We start from the raw sequence: 17758 nt of genomic DNA, 5'->3' as shown, positions 1-17758 counted from the left end.
AAGTTGTTGAGAATAAATACTAGAGGATTCATTAAAATTTATTAAAATATCAGTGGGAGATACCTAATTCTAATAAAATTTATTAAAATCCCAATTAATGACACTTCGAATTTAGAAGTATTTTTAAAATTAATTAAAATTTAATTCGAGGATATATCTGTTTGTTTGTGATTATTTTTAATTTTTTTACCATATTTTGAAATTAATCTGTTAATTTAATACAGTTAAAGATTCAAATTCGAACAAAATATGATAAACTCAATATTTTTATTAAAGAAAATAACAATTGTCACCAACTTTTGCAGTTATTAACACTTCCATCTTTAAATTACTATTTGGTCACATTTACGCAATAAAATATTATACATGTAAAAAAAAAAATTATAATTTTAAACCATGCATTCGCCTAAAAATTACTATTAAAACTATCTTTTTCTATCAAAATGATTGTCGAACAGTTCTAGATGTCCTTTCCAACGGTTCTTGTAACGTCCCAAAATCTATGCTTCGGAGATTACTTAAATAATCACTTTAACCATTATAAAAGTTGATCGACACATTATAATACGAAAAATTTGAGGAAACTTTGCGGAGTAAAAATAATTATCTTATTGTCTAATAAAACATCAATTAATGTGATCAACTATTGTACTATAAATCCAGTACTTATTTTTAAAAATTCAACATTTATTTTGAAAAAAAAAAACATAAATTTCTAATTTGAATAAAAAAAAATGTTTTCTACCCAAATATTATATATTATGAGAACATCTTAAATTTTTTATCCAACAACATGGACTCTGTCAACAGTCTCAACCTCTAATTCCGACCCATCAAACATCTGTAAAAATAATTTAGAATATAGAATGATCATATGAATATAACAAGTATAGATTTCATGCTAGTATTTTCACAGTTTAATGTGAAAAACAAGTAAAATACGCATATAACATGACTTGTTAGCGGAATAGAAAACATAACCGTCTCATTCTCACTTAGGTCATATCCGTTCTCAAATCCATTTAGGCTATTTAGCCTTGTGATTGATTTCTGTGTAGATCTACATCATAATAACCTACAATATTTTCCACAACTTCTTTCTTTACTTTGGATCACATAATAGCACATAAAAAATTTAACTTAAAACATAAAAACACAAAATCACTTGGTATTTAGAGAAATACATACTAATTCATTAAATTTCTCGTGTACTTGAGTTATTTAAGATTAAGAATTATTGCGAACGAATCTCGAACGAATCTCAAACAAATCAGAAAAGATTTTTCTTATCTTTTCCTATCTTTTCTTTTCCTTTCTTTCTTCTCTTTTCTCTGCCTTTTTCTTTTTTCTTTTTTCCCTTTCTTTTCTCTCTCTTTTTCTCTTTTCTCTGCCTTTTTTTTCCTTTTTCCCTTTCTTTTCTCTCTCTTTTTCTCTTTTCCTTCTCCTTCTCCCTCTTTCTCACGTTTTTTGGTTTTCTCTTTCTACCTCTCTTTCTTTTATTTTTTCTCTCTAAATTAAAGTGCACAACAAGATGATATTTATAGGTGTAATAATGATAATGACCTACTTAGAATTTTAATAAAACTCTTAATTAAAATTTAAATTGGATTATTAACAAACAACCTATCAAATAAAATTCTAATTACATGAAGATGAGATTCTAGTATAAATATATTAAAATCCTAAATTTGTCTAAACATCTTTATATTAAATAATCCAATAATAATTCAATATATATCCAAACATTAAATTTAATTTCGTTAAAACTCTTATTTTTCAAGTTATAAGTACGATAAAACTCTAAACTTGTCTAAATACTTTCATATCGGATAATTCAATAATAATTTAATAGATATCCAAAACAATATTAAAATTTAATTTGGTACATTTTATGTCTCATAACATTTTGTATGAATTTGTTGTTGTTGTTGTTGTTGTTATTATTATTTTTTTTTATTATTATTATTTTGGGTATTACATTCTCTCCTCTTTAAAACAATTTCATCCCCAAAATTTACCTTGATTATCGAAAAGTTGTTGGCATTTATTTTTAATATCTTCCTCATGTTTCCAAGTGGACTCTTCTACTACTCGATTTCGCCATTGAACTTTTATCAATGAATTTTCTCTATTTTAAAGTGTCTGAATCTTCCTATTCAAGATGACTATTGGAGTTTTCTCGTAAGTTAAATCTGGATGAATGTCCGACGATTTAGGATTAATTATGTGGCTAGGATCTGATACGTATTTTCAAAGCATAGAGATATAAAAGATATTGTGTAATACTGAAAGTTCGAGAGGCAGTGCCAGCTCGTAAGCAACAGTTCCCACACGCTTCAAAATCTCAAAAGGTCCTATGATCTTGGTTGGAGATTTTCCCTTTGCCAAATCAAATAATTCCTTCATGGGGGGCTATTTTTAAGAAAACTTTTGTCACCAACCTCAAATTCAAGATCATTCCCTATTATCTGCATAACTTTTATGTCGATCCTAAGCAGTCTTTATTCTAGCTCGAATCTTTTCAATAGCTAGGATTGTTCGCTCAATAATCTCATGCCCTAGAATTCTTCGCTCACCAATTTCATCCCAGTGAGATGTAAATCTGCATTTCCTTCCATATAAAGCCTCATAGGGGGGTTGTTTCTGTAGTATTCTGAAAGCTATTATTATATGCAAATTCTAGCAATAGTAGATTTTTTCACAACTTCCTCCAAGATCTAGGACATATGCTCGAAGCATATCCTCAAGAATTTGAACAGTCCTTTCTGATTGACCATCAATTATGGGTGAAAAGATGTACTGAAGTTTAGCTTAGTCCCCATTTCCTTGTGCATACTTTTTCAAAATTTTGAAGTGAATCTCAGATCTCTATCTTAGACAATTGGGACTGGGGTCCATGTAATCTAATCACTTTTCCAACATATAGCTTAGCTAATTGATCCATACTAAAAGTTATCTTTATTAGTAAGAAGTGAGCTAACTTTGTCAATCTGTCAATAATAACCCAGGTTGCATCATTTCCTCTATTTGATTTTGGAAAACCAATTACAAAATTCATGGTAATGTGCTCCCATTTCCACTCAGAAGTCTCTAGTGGATTTAATAATCTTGATGGTCTATGATGTTCTGCTTTCAATAGCTGGCAAACCATGCACTATTTTACGAATATACATATTCCTTTATTTCATATTTCACCACTAGAATATGCTTTGAAGGTCTTTATACACTTTTGTTCCCTTGGGATGTGCTACATATGGGATGAAGTGAGGTTTTTATAATATTTCTTTTCGTATCTCTCATCCTTTGGTGCACACAATCCTCCTTTAAGCATCAAAGTGTTATTTTCAACCATCTCAAAACCTTTTTGTTTGCTAGTGCCAACTTCACCTTTAATATTTTCTAGAAATGGATCATTATCCTGAACTTTCTTAATTCGATCTTAAATAGTAGGTTGAACTGTAAGGGTAGAAATTTGTGTTGCAATATCTACTAAAAGTAAGATCACCTCAAGTTTTAAGTTATCTATATCTCTGATTATGTGTAGTAGGTAAAGCTGTCAATGTCCTGCTGCCTTTCTGCTTAATGCATCAGCAACTACATTGGCTTTTCTTGGATGATAATGAATTTCACAATCATAATCTTTCACCAATTCTAACCATCTACGTTGTCTCATGTTCAATTTATTCTGGGTGAAGAAGTACTTTAGGCTCTTGTATTCCGTATAAATATCACATTTAGCTCCGTAGAGATAATGTCATCATATCTTTAATGCATGAACTACTCCCGCTAATTCTAAGTCATGCGTTGGATAGTTTTCTTTATACGACTTTAGTTGTTTGGAAGCATATGCGATAACTTTACCATGCTGCACAAGTATACATCTTAGACCCTACTTAGATGCATAGTTGTAGATAACGCAACCTTCTGTCCCTTTGGGCATGGTCAAGACAAGAGCTGAGACCAATTTCTGTTTTAGTTCCTGAAAGCTCTGTTCACACTTATCCGTCCATTGAAACTTCACATTTTTTTCTTGTTAACTGAGTCATTGGGATCGCAATTTTTGAAAACCCTTAAATAAATCGCTTGTAGTACCCTACTAATCCCAAGAAGCTGTGCATTTCTCTAACATTAGTTGGTCGGGGTCAATTGGTAATTGCTTCCATTTTACTTGGGTCAACTTCAATTCATTGGGCTGTGATTATGTGGCCTGAAAATCCCACTCTATTGAGCCAAAATTCGCACTTTTAAATTTGGCATAGAGCTTCTCCGTTCTCAGTATTTCGAGAATAATCCTTAGGTGTTTTATATGTTCATGCTCACTTTTTGAATAGATTAGTAAGTCATCAATAAAGACAATAACAAACTGATCCAAATAGTTGTGGAAAACTCAATTCACGAGATCCATGAATACTGCTGACACATTTGTCAAGCCAAAAGGCATCACCAAGAACTCACAGTGCCCATATCAAGTTCTAAATGCTATCTTAGAAACGTCAATTGATTTAATTTTCAATTGATGATAGCCTGATCTTAAATCAATTTTCGAGTAAACATTGGCACCTTGTAGCTGGTCAATAAATTTTCAATTCTAGGGAGGGGATATTTATTTTTAATTGTAATATGGTTCAGCTCTCAATAATTGATACACATTCTCATCGATCCATCATTCTTCTTTACAAACAATATTGGAGCTCCCCATGATGACACACTGAGTCTAATAAAATCCTTATCTCGCAACTCCTGTAATTATACTTTCAATTCCCGAAGTTCTATCGGTGTCATACGATAATAGGCCTTTGAAATTGGCACGGCAACTGGTACAAGGTCAATAGTAAACCCGACCTCTCGATTTGGAGGCATTCCTGGTAAATCTTTTGGAAGTACATTTGAAAAATCCCTAACCACTGGGACTTTGACAATGCTTAACTCTTTCTGACCAATGCTGGTCAACGACACTAAAAATACTTGAGCAGGCTTATTTTTCAACAAGCGTACAGCCTATACTGTTGATATAAGTTGAGGTAGAGGTTTCACCCTTGTTCCAAAGAAATGAAATTTTTCTTCATCAAGTCGTTGAAACATTACATCATTCTCGAAACAACGAATGGCTGCATGGTTTTCCAACAAACAGTCCATACCAAGTATAACATCAAAATCTTTCATATCTAAGACCACTAAGTCTATTTTCATAATCTTCCCATCTGTTTCTAAATTTAGATTCCTCGCTATATAATTTGCATTAAGCACCTTTCTAGACAGTAGTGATACTTCTAATATGTTATCAAGGGGTACACATTCTAGATTCGACTTTGAAACGAATATCGAAGAAACAAACAAGTGTGTAGCTCTTGAATCAATTAATATAAAAGCAAGCATTATAGGATTGATATGATACCTGCCACTACATTGCAGTCGAGCTCTGCCTCTTCCAGTATTAAAGCAAAAACTCTAGCCTTGCCCACCTTTTGATCATCAGCCTTCTTAGATTGTCCCTCAATGTAATTTTATCCTGGCTTGCCACATTTGTAATAGATACATTTTCCTGTCAAGCACTCTCCCTTGTGAGGTTTTTGATATTTAGGATAAAGAGGTCGTGGATTCTTGTCACCGACATTGGCATCTATTTCCGTTCTTCCTTTCTTATCGTCGCCTCTTCCATTCCTCTTGCTATTGCCGTGCCATTTGCACTTGTCTAAGGAGCCAGTTTACTGTTTACTACCTTCACCACTCTGGTGATCGTCAAATGCGTATACTTTAGCCTTCTCCAGAACTCCCTAATAAATACTTAATTGGAATATTGCCACTGCTTTCCTAATGTCCGTTCTCAGTCCACGCTCAAAACGTTGAGCTTGTCTCTTCTCTGTGTCCACCAAATGCAGGGCAAATCTAGATAACTCCTTAAATTTTCGATGATAATCGGTAAGCATCTTGTTTCCCTGCTTTAGCTCAAGAAACTCTGCTTCCTTCTTGTCTCTTAAAGTAGCTGAAAAGTACTTCTGAAATACTATCTCTTTGAACTATGCCAATGTAATGTTACGCTGTTGCTCCTTGGTGCAGGATCTAGTAGTCATCTCCCACCAATGACTTGCTCCCTTCTCCATTATGAATACCATACAAAGGATTTTTTATGCATCAGTACATTACATAAATTTGAAGAGAAGCTCAAGATTGCGAACTCATTCTTCAACAGCTAGTGGATCGAGACCACCATCAAACATGAGTGGGTGCATCTTGCGAAATTGTTCTATAATTGAAGATGTTCTCGAGTTGCCTCGTGGCTGTTGAGGTGGTTGCTGCTGCGATATTTCTCGCATAGCAGCAAATAATTCTCGTGCTAAGTTAGTTACCATATAAACCTTATATGTGGGGATCGTATATTAGACACCATTTTAGTCAACTCAATCATCTTGATATAGCTGACAACGATAAAATAATGTAGTGTCCGTTCAATATATTCANTTCTTAGATTGTCCCTCAATGTAATTTTATCCTGGCTTGCCACATTTGTAATAGATACATTTTCCTGTCAAGCACTCTCCCTTATGAGGTTTTTGATATTTAGGATAAAGAGGTCGTGGATTCTTGTCACCGACATTGGCATCTATTTCCGTTCTTCCTTTCTTATCGTCGCGTCTTCCATTCCTCTTGCTATTGCCGTGCCATTTGCACTTGTCTAAGGAGCCAGTTTACTGTTTACTACCTTCACCACTCTGGTGATCGTCAAATGCGTATACTTTAGCCTTCTCCAGAACTCCCTAATAAATACTTAATTGGAATATTGCCACTGCTTTCCTAATGTCCGTTCTCAGTCCACGCTCAAAACGTTGAGCTTGACTCTTCTCTGTGTCCACCAAATGCAGGGCAAATCTGGATAACTCCTTAAATTTTCGATGATAATCGGTAAGCATCATGTTTCCCTGCTTTAGCTCAAGAAACTCTGCTTCCTTCTTGTCTCTTAAAGTAGCTGAAAAGTACTTCTGAAATACTATCTCTTTGAACTATGCCAATGTAATGTTACACTGTTGCTCCTTGGTGCAGGATCTAGTAGTCATCTCCCACCAATGACTTGCTCCCTTCTCCATTATGAATACCATACAAAGGATTTTTTATGCATCAGTACATTACATAAATTTGAAGAGAAGCTCAAGATGGCGAACTCATTCTTCAACAGCTAGTGGATCGAGACCACCTTCAAACATGAGTGGGTGCATCTTGCGAAATTGTTCTATAATTGAAGATGTTCTCGAGTTGCCTCGTGGCTGTTGAGGTGGTTGCTGCTGCGATATTTCTCGCATAGCAGCAAATAATTCTCGTGCTAAGTTAGTTACCATAGAAACCTTATATGTGGGGATCGTGTATTAGACACCATTTTAGTCAACTCAATCATCTTGATATAGCTGACAACGATAAAATAATGTAGTGTCCGTTCAATATATTCACATTGTTTTCATTAAGATTTGACTAAATGGGCTTTACATATTTTTTTTTTTTTTGTGGGTCTGTAATATTGTTTTTCGTTTTATTGATTGAATAACATGCAATTAAAAAAAGCTTCTAGGTAAGGAGGGGGTGACAAGTGGACCGCTTAAATTTCAAACTCGCCCTAGGCAGTTTAGATCTTTTTGACAGAGCCTTTTAGTATTATAAATACGCAAATCAAGAAAATAAATTTCCCCATATTATTATTATTTTATTTTATTGCCATTTAATTTGAAAATAACTGAACCAACGTCAATGCATTCATGCATACAGTGTATAATTAAATATATCCACTCAAAAGATATACACGTGACATAGATATTATTACATGAAAATTATAAATATACGATTCTGCAATTAGTGCTACATAAAAAATAGTTTTATCCAATTTATTAAAATTTCAACACCCAATATCATAATTATATGTTTTCCTTTTCCCTTTTTAGCCCTGTAGAAAAAAAAAATCCAAAACTCATTAAACAGAAATTTAAAGCTAATAAATAATTTCATACCTTAGATCGTCAGTTAGAATTCAATTATCCCTATCCCAATATCGTGTGGATAAAAATTTATTTAACTTTAATATATAAAGAAATCTAAAATTTTAATTTCACAAAATCTACAAAAAAGATTGATTGGGCTCTGATACCATGCCGTAATGCCCCGAAACTTATGCTCCGAAAGTTACTTAAATAATCACTTTAACCATTATAAAAATTGATTGACACATAATAATCCAAAAATTTTGAAGAAACTTTTCAGAATAAAAATAAGTTAATTTTACAGAATAAAAATAAGTTATCTTATTGTCTCATAAAACATCAATTAACGTGATCCACCATTGTACTATGAATTCAGTACTTATTTTTGAAAATTCAACATTAATTTTGAAAAAAAACATAAAATTTTAATTGGAATTTAAAAAAATGATTTCTAATTAAATATTAAATATTAAAAGAAAATATTAAATTCTTGATCCAACAACACGGACTCTGTCAACAATCTCAACCTCCAACTTCAATCCATCAAACATTTGTAAAAGTAATTTAGAATATAATTAGCATATGAATATACTCAGTATAGATTTCATGCCAACATTTTCACGGTTTAATACAAAAAGTAAGTAAAATAAGCACATAACATAGCTTTTTAGTGGAATAGAAACACGACCGTCTCATTCTCACTTAGGTCATACCGTTCTCAATATCTACTTAGGGTATTTAGCCATGTGTCTTTTTATATGTAGATCTATATAATAATACCCTATGGTATTTTCCACAACATATTTTTTTATTTTACCTTGGATCACATAATATCACATAAAATACTTAACTTAAAATATTATAAAGTGAAAACACAAAATCACTTGGCATTTAAAGAAATCCATATCTAATTTGTTAAATTACTTGTGTGAATTTGTACGAACAGATCTTGAATACGCCAAAAAAGATTTTCTTTTCTTTTCCTCTCTCTCTCTCTCTCTCTCTCTCTCCCCCCCCCCCCCCCCCCCCCGCCCCCCTTTCTTAGAACTTTTCATTAGAATTTAGATTAAACTCTTAACAAACAACATTATCAAATAAAATTCCAATTGCATGAGGATAAAATTCTACTATAAATATGTTAAAATCCTAAATTTATCTAAACACATTTATATTAAATAATCTGATAGTAATTCAATATATATACAGACATTAAATTCTAATTTCGTTATATTTTCAAGTATGAGAAAACTCTAAACTTGTCTAAGTATTTTCATATCAGATAATTCAATAATAATTTAATGAATAATCAAAATAATATTAAAATTTAATTTCGTACATTTTATGCCTTATAATATACTGTATAAATTTATTTTTATTTTTGGGTATTACAAATTTCAAAAATATGAAGATGGAAAGCAAGTGAAAGACATTTTACATTCAAGAAAAGATGGCCGTTTTGTTTTTACTTTTTAAACTCAAGTAAAAAGCAATTGCACTAGTCCTTCTTATTTAATGAATTTTAATGAAGTCATTTAAAATTTAGTTTGCTCATCTCCTTTCTTACCTTCACAAAAATCCGCATGTGAAACAATATATTGGAAGAGGCTAAAAAGTACGATTGGTCAATCAATTTTTTCTCTAGTTGCTATTGAAATTAATGCAACCTCATTGTATATAATCACTCGAGAATAAAGCAATCCAAACCTAAGTATCATAAAATATTTTATTAAAGAATTCTACTTTTGACCTCTAAACCACCAAAATGATAAAGAAGTAAAAGGTATTAAAGAATTAGTAAATATTATTTGATGCCATTTGTCATAAGCATTCATAGCACAATGTTGCAAAATTGTTTGAATTAAGAATTCATCGTTCGACCTTCTAAAACACCAAAATGAATCAATGATAAAAAAGGAAAAAAAATAGTACTAAATGAGTAAATTATGCAATCAAAATGATTACTTATTAACTTTTCTTAAAAATAAATCATGCTGGTTTTCCTTTTCCAATCAAACAAAATCCTTCGATCATTGCACCCTTCAAGAGTTATTTTGAATATGCACGTCGTCAGATATAGGTACGATATATTTGACAATATAATGTACAAAATTTGAACTTTAAACAATATTTTAATATTGTACAAGAGGCGACGATGGATAGACTCATCTTGACTCAAGTTAATTTTACAGAATAAAAATAAGTTATCTTATTGTCTCATAAAACATCAATTAACGTGATCCACCATTGTACTATGAATTCAGTACTTATTTTTGAAAATTCAACATTAATTTTGAAAAAAAACATAAAATTTTAATTGGAATTTAAAAAAATGATTTCTAATTAAATATTAAAAGAAAATATTAAATTCTTGATCCAACAACACGGACTCTGTCAACAATCTCAACCTCCAACTTCGATCCATCAAACATTTGTAAAAGTAATTTAGAATATAATTAGCATATGAATATACTCAGTATAGATTTCATGCCAACATTTTCACGGTTTAATACAAAAAGTAAGTAAAATAAGCACATAACATAGCTTTTTAGTGGAATAGAAACACGACCGTCTCATTCTCACTTAGGTCATACCGTTCTCAATATCTACTTAGGGTATTTAGCCATGTGTCTTTTTATATGTAGATCTATATAATAATACCCTATGGTATTTTCCACAACATATTTTTTTATTTTACCTTGGATCACATAATATCACATAAAATACTTAACTTAAAACATTATAAAGTGAAAACACAAAATCACTTGGCATTTAAAGAAATCCATATCTAATTTGTTAAATTACTTGTGTGAATTTGTACGAACAGATCTTGAATACGCCAAAAAAGATTTTCTTTTCTTTTCCTCTCTCCGAATCAATGGAAAAATTGAAGAAAATCCAAGCTTGAAAACCCACCTCTCTCCACCCCCCTCCCCCCCCCCCCCCCCCCCCCGCCCCCCTTTCTTAGAACTTTTCATTAGAATTTAGATTAAACTCTTAACAAACAACATTATCAAATAAAATTCCAATTGCATGAGGATAAAATTCTACTATAAATATGTTAAAATCCTAAATTTATCTAAACACATTTATATTAAATAATCTGATAGTAATTCAATATATATACAGACATTAAATTCTAATTTCGTTATATTTTCAAGTATGATAAAACTCTAAATTTGTCTAAGTATTTTCATATCAGATAATTCAATAATAATTTAATGATTAATCAAAATAATATTAAAATTTAATTTCGTACATTTTATGCCTTATAATATACTGTATAAATTTATTTTTATTATTATTTATTTTTATTTTTGGGTATTACAAATTTCAAAAATATGAAGATGGAAAGCAAGTGAAAGACATTTTACATTCAAGAAAAGATGGACGTTTTGTTTTTACTTTTTAAACTCAAGTAAAAAGCAATTGCACTAGTCCTTCTTATTTAATGAATTTTAATGAAGTCATTTAAAATTTAGTTTGCTCATCTCCTTTCTTACCTTCACAAAAATCCGCATGTGAAACAATATATTGGAAGAGGCTAAAAAGTACGATTGGTCAATCAATTTTTTCTCTAGTTGCTATTGAAATTAATGCAACCTCATTGAATATAATCACTCGAGAATAAAGCAATCCAAACCTAAGTATCATGAAATATTTTATTAAAGAATTCTACTTTTGACCTCTAAACCACCAAAATGATAAAGAAGTAAAAGGTATTAAAGAATTAGTAAATATTATTTGATGCCATTTGTCATAAGCATTCATAGCACAATGCTGCAAAATTGTTGAATTAAGAATTCATCGTTCGACCTTCTAAAACGCCAAAATGAATCAATGATAAAAAGGGGAAAAAATAGTACTAAATGAGTAAACTATGCAATCAAAATGATTACTTATTAACTTTTCTTAAAAATAAATCATGCTGGTTTTCCTTTCCAATCAAACAACATCCTTCAATCATTGCACCCTTCAAGAGTTATTTTGAATATGCACGTCGTCAGATATAGGTACGATATATTTGACAATATAATGTACAAAACTTGAACTTTAAACAATATTTTAATATTGTACAAGAGGCGACGATGGATAGACTCATCTTGACTCAGTTTGATTTTAACATATGTAACGTATTTGATAATACAATGAATAAAATTTTAATTTTAACTTTATTTACTTTTTGATATTATAAAAGAGGGATCAAATGCATAGATCCAACTTTAAGTCCAAAGCCATGATAGGCCATTGTGACGAAACATTCTCCATTTTCAATGGCTAGATATGTTTTTTTTTTTTTTTTTATTTATGAATACGGAAATTACATATTTTTTCCCAAAATTTGTCCAAACTAAGCAATTACAGTAATAATCACTTAAAAAATTTACAGGACACTGATATTAGTTATGATGAATAATGTCTCCTTCTTTGACTACTTTAGACAACGATTGTTTTGATTGATATAACCTCTTTTTTAACTTTGTCATTAAAAGCACGACAACCATAATCTGACAAATATCATTTAAAATGATTTTTAATATTGGACGATTTTCAAATAGCATACTCAAAGAGAGAACAAAAATATGATTATATCGTAAGTCGTTTTTCGATATTGGATGCATAAAACTCTATCAAATCACCACCATCCATTATTATTTCTCGATCATAACAATATTTCATCATTATATGCAAACGATTTACCCTAATTAATGTGTATGCACGTTTCAACCAGTTCATATTATTATACTTTCGCCTTCAGTTGGTGCCAGGACGACACCTGTCAACTGGCAAACAACCTCGAACGTATGGATTTGCCACAGCATGCGGTCTGCAGTACTTTTGATACTCTTCATGATCGCAATTGAATCTTGGAAAACCAGAATAATTGATCGACTTAGAACCTCTTGCCACAGATGCAATTGCAGCAATGACAACCACCAAAATAAACGTGCATATTTTTTGTTGTGAAAGCCCCATTGTTTCTCAATCTGATATTGAAGGAATTTTGTGGAGAGGGAAAGGAATTAATCACCTTCGACTCTCATGTGGTCAGTGACCTATAGCCATCTTCGGTTTTTATATGGAGAAAGAAGCAATTCATTAATTTCGTTTAGAATAATGCCTTGCAATAGCATTAATCCTATTTACCAGTAGTCTGACTGGCAATGATCTCATCAATTCATTGTCCAATAAATGTACTGGTGGTAAGCAACCGTGGACTTGTATTGCTAGATTTGACGTAGCTCGTGTTTGGTATGGAAAATATTTTAGTCAAATTTAATATTTATTTTTTACGGGACCCACAATGTTTGAATCATACATTTTATCAACTTTTATCAAAATTTACTAAAAATCTAATTATTTTTATTTTTATTTTTTTTTATCTAAATCAGGGGCTAAAATAATCGAGCTCGTATATTAAAAAAAAAAAAACTATGATTTTTTCATAGATATTGCAGTTATACGACCCTTCGTTCTAACACATCTCTCACAAAAACCTCAAATTTAAAACTGTCAAAAGTCTCATTTCATCGACCGTCATATCCACCGGAACATGTATCCAATATCACAGCAAAGAATGCTCAATATGTTACAAATTTAATTCATACGGTTTTTTTAATCATCTCAAAAATTTTACGTACTTTATATTATTTATTTTTCGGTAATTCCCAATTTGTATGCATGATAAGCTGAAGAGTTGAAGCAAAATATTAAGCGTGAGTGAAGTTCGACTTTCCCATGATATATCGAGTAATAATCAGCTAGAGCTTGAGCAGCATCAATATACTGCTATGTGCCATTGTCCGTTCTTTTTCAGTTGTGAGAGCTTCTCATCCCAACTCTCCCCTTTCTCCTTCGCAATCCTCTCGAGTGTATCCTGAATCCCTGGCATCATCCGTTTAAGCCCACAGAAATAAATGTGTGCTCCGCTATCCAGAAGTTTAAAGATCTCATCGCTGTACTCTTCAATCTTATCCTGAACGCACATCCTGCCTCCACTTTTGTTCCTCCATTCTCGACTAAGTGCACGGTCATATCGGAATTTATCCGGGTAGTCCTGAAGATACTTGGAGAGCTCATCGTCGTAAAGAAGACTGTCACTGTTAGCAACCCCGAGGAAAAGCCAAGCGAGGCCCCCAAATTTGAATGTGGGAATATCCTCCATGAACATACGGCGAAGATAGCCTCTGTAGGGAGCCACGCCAGTACCAGTGGCAATCATAATATGGGTGGCATTAGGATCATCCACAGGCAGAATCATCATCTTGCCGTAAGGCCCTACACAAGTCAATAATGTTAACAACAAAAGATCGGAATAGAAACTAAATTGGTTGACTTATAAATTTATAATCAGATCATTCCCAATACTGTGATTTGTATATTGTAAGTGTTATGCCTTATGTCCAATTAACCTTGGACATTAATGCTTTTAATATATAATTAATGTAATTTAATGACAGATTTATTACTTAATTAATAGACAATAAAATTTAATAATAGAGTTCGAAAATTCAAATTTAAGTGATTTGTTAATCACAATGAGTTGTGATTGTGAGATACAAATTACATATGATTGGATTTTGAATAATCAATGGTCATGAATAATAACGAGAAACAAATATCGTTATTATAGATAGACCATTATGTGTGGCATTTCTTACTTGTGAAGTAAGTAAATAATCTCAAGAGTTAAAATGTGATGACACTTAGATGGACGTGTGTATATTTTGTTATAGAACGAAACATTGGAGACCCGCTAAGAGATTCCACATGGATAACTATTTGAGTGTCAGTGATTAATCTCTAAAGTTCGATAGTGAAATTGGTCCTTTGACTTAAGATCGTCATAATGCCTTATTTGAGGACAGTCATTATTTGACGGTATTGGATATTGCTCTACCAAGGGCTGCTAATACGGCATCATTCGGATATGTCAAGAATCACACGAAAATTGTGAATGATCAATAGATGATTAGTCACTCTTAGATAGTAAGCTATTGTAATCTGCATTTCGTTCAATTAAGTCAATAACGAAATTCTTGGCCAATGTATACTCATAAGTCGAAAAGGAGTTTTCGACTCACGTTGACTTAATAGTAGAATAAAAGATATGATCAATAATCGAGATTGACACACTTCCGTATCTCATAATCGATCGGATCATATTGACGAAGGAATTATAGTTTCCCGGTAAACAAACGAGTTTGATTTTGTCATACCACGTGACATTTTTCGTTACATGTATTGCCCTGACACATTGCTAAATGTCAATTTGAGACGATGAGTGTGAATTGGTGATAAATTAAAAGGGTTTTTTAATTTATCAATTTTGATTAGATCAAAATAATATTTCACATCGTTAGGCATCGTGATCCGGAACTTGATAGGTCGCACACAAAATAAGAACTAGGAGATTGTGATTTGTCAATTAATTAATTTAACAAGCATTAAATAAATTAATTAATTGAGTCGTTTATTTATATGCCTGAATTATTTAATTGGATTAATTAATTCATGGATCAGATTTAATTAAATGGGTTAATTAAATATTGGATTGGGTCAAGCCAAACCCGTTTGGGCTTATATATAAATATGACTAAGGTTTTTTAAAAACTGTAGAGATTTTTAATTATTCTTGCTAGCACAAGAAAAATCCTAATACTACAATTTTGTTCTCTGTGTGGATCACCGTTGAAGGCTGGACAGTTGTGGCGGTGAATCGAGGTTGCTGGAACAAAAAAAAACAAAGGCGTTTGCAGATCTAGAAAAATGTATGACTTTTATCACAATTTCTATCTAAACACAAAGATGAATCCTGACGGAAATCGAAAATTGTTTTAATTTTTCGCTGCGCATATTAAGTAGATTCCTAACAGTGGTATCATAGCCTACTTTGTGTTTATTAGAAATTGTTTAATATTTTTGTACAATCAAAAGTTGATTGTTGTACATGTTCTAGTTTCTTGCAATTAAGAAAATTTGTTACCACACTCAAAAATTTGTTGTGTGATAAAAATTAAATTTTCATATAAAAAAAAAATTGTTGAAAACTGGATCGTGAGTCTGTGGCCAACAACACCGGCCACTGTTGCAGCAGCATGTGATGCTGCTGTTGTAGCAGCGTTGCAACGTTGCTGGGTAAGGCAGCGCCTCGGTGTTGCTGCCATACTAGCCAGTAGCGTCGGGCGCTGCTGGATGTTGCAGCGCTGCACAAGCAACCTGCGCATTGCTGTAAGGTGGATATTGCCGCCGCCACTTGGCGCCGGGAGTTAAAAAGGGTGTTGGCGGCGCTGGTAGGTGCCACCAAGGGAAATAGTAAAAGAAATCAAAATTTGAAATTTTTAGGGTTTCTGCAGAAATCGGGTGATCTACATTGAAGACGGGGGTCTGTCATGCAAATTCATAATTTGCAGGACCCTGCTTGCAATATTATTTCGGGGTCAATGTGCAATTATTAAGTGAAGGGCCTTCTTGAAATTTTAGGAATGTTGAAGGGTTTGTTAATAATTTCATAATGGGTCTAGTTTGCAATTTTGAGATGAAGGGTCCTGTTTGAATTTTAGAGATTTGGGGGCGCCTTTAACAATTTTAGATTTGGGTCAAATTTGCAATTTTCAAAACAGTTTTGAATTTGACTTTTAAATGGTTTTAAAATTTTGTTTTAATGAATTTGATCTATAATTTTAATTTTGACCCAAATCAAAATTTTATTTAAAATTGATGACTTTTATATTTTCGTTAAAATGTGATTTTAACTTAAATGTTAAATTTGACCCTAAATTGAATTTTATTTTATTTAGAAATGTTATCCTAGATTAAAATATTAATTCAATTTAAATTAGAGTTGGACTCTAATTTAATACTTAATTAAAATTTAATTTTAATTAGTTATTCACCCAAATGTATTCTAGAAGTTAGAATCGGATTCTAATTTGATATTGAATTAAAATTTGATTTTAATTAAATAAATTCGCCTTTAATATTGGAATTAGAATTGGACTCTAATCTTGTTATTTAATTAAAATTTGATTTTAATTAAATAAATTCGCCTTTAATATTGGAATTAGAATTGGACTCTAATCTTGTTATTTAATTAAAATTTGATTTTAATTAAATAAATTCGCCTTTAATATTGGAATTAGAATTGGACTCTAATCTTGTTATTTAATTAAAATTTGATTTTAATTAAATAAATTCGCCTTTAATATTGGAATTAGAATTGGACTCTAATCTTGTTATTTAATTAAAATTTGATTTTAATTAAATTCATCAGCCTTAAGTTTTGAAATTAGAGTTGGACTCTAATCTTGTTATTTAGTTAAAATTTGATTTTAATTAAATATGCTCGCTAATTTAATTAATTATTTAATTGTTCCGATCCATTTGTATAAAAGAATTTAGACGACCTTAATTGCTTGAAACTTGAAAACGTGTTTGCATATAATATTAGATATTATATACACATACATTTATGTGATGAATGTATTATTAATGGACGATTATGGACTCGATCATATGGATGTGTTGAATGGTTAATTTTATTCTTGTCGTTTTATGAGCCTGCGAGCTCTTAATCATTTTGGACCTGCAAATCCGTTATTGTTATTATTGTTATTTTGGGTCTACGAGTCCAATTTCATTTAGGTCTGCCTACCAACTAGTATAGGATACAAGTTGCAACTGAACTAATCGAATAAACAAGAAGAGAAGGAGACCATGGAGATGGCGCATTGATACTGCTCAATGCTATACCCCCTAGGAATTAACCAAATAGTATTGTTTATGGCTCGGGAAGATCA

General features: G+C 31.5%; 2 protein-coding genes across 2 annotated transcripts in view; both read right to left on the bottom strand.

Annotated features, from left to right (window-relative positions):
• Positions 1-3889: 3889 nt before the first annotated feature.
• Positions 3890-5376, bottom strand: LOC111368295. Its single transcript, XM_022989531.1, has 3 exons — positions 5005-5376; positions 4753-4932; positions 3890-4015 (listed from the first exon to the last, which is right to left on the bottom strand). The coding sequence occupies exons 1-3, from the start codon at positions 5374-5376 to the stop codon at positions 3890-3892; spliced, it is 678 nt and encodes a 225-aa protein (XP_022845299.1).
• An 8110-nt stretch (positions 5377-13486) lies between these two features.
• Positions 13487-17758, bottom strand: part of LOC111368420 (ferredoxin--NADP reductase, embryo isozyme, chloroplastic-like) — a 10965-nt gene continuing 6693 nt past the window's right edge. Inside the window, exon 3 of the mRNA XM_022989642.1 lies at positions 13487-14237. Coding sequence (XP_022845410.1) covers positions 13738-14237 — 500 coding nt within the window. The 3' untranslated portion in view covers positions 13487-13737. The remainder of the gene's footprint in view (positions 14238-17758) is intronic.

Source organism: Olea europaea, chromosome 19 (genome assembly GCF_002742605.1).
Source record: "Olea europaea var. sylvestris chromosome 19, O_europaea_v1, whole genome shotgun sequence".
Classification (NCBI taxonomy): Eukaryota; Viridiplantae; Streptophyta; class Magnoliopsida; order Lamiales; family Oleaceae; genus Olea; species Olea europaea.
Note: the sequence above shows the minus strand (reverse complement) of the source record. Positions and strands in the feature narration are given on the sequence as shown.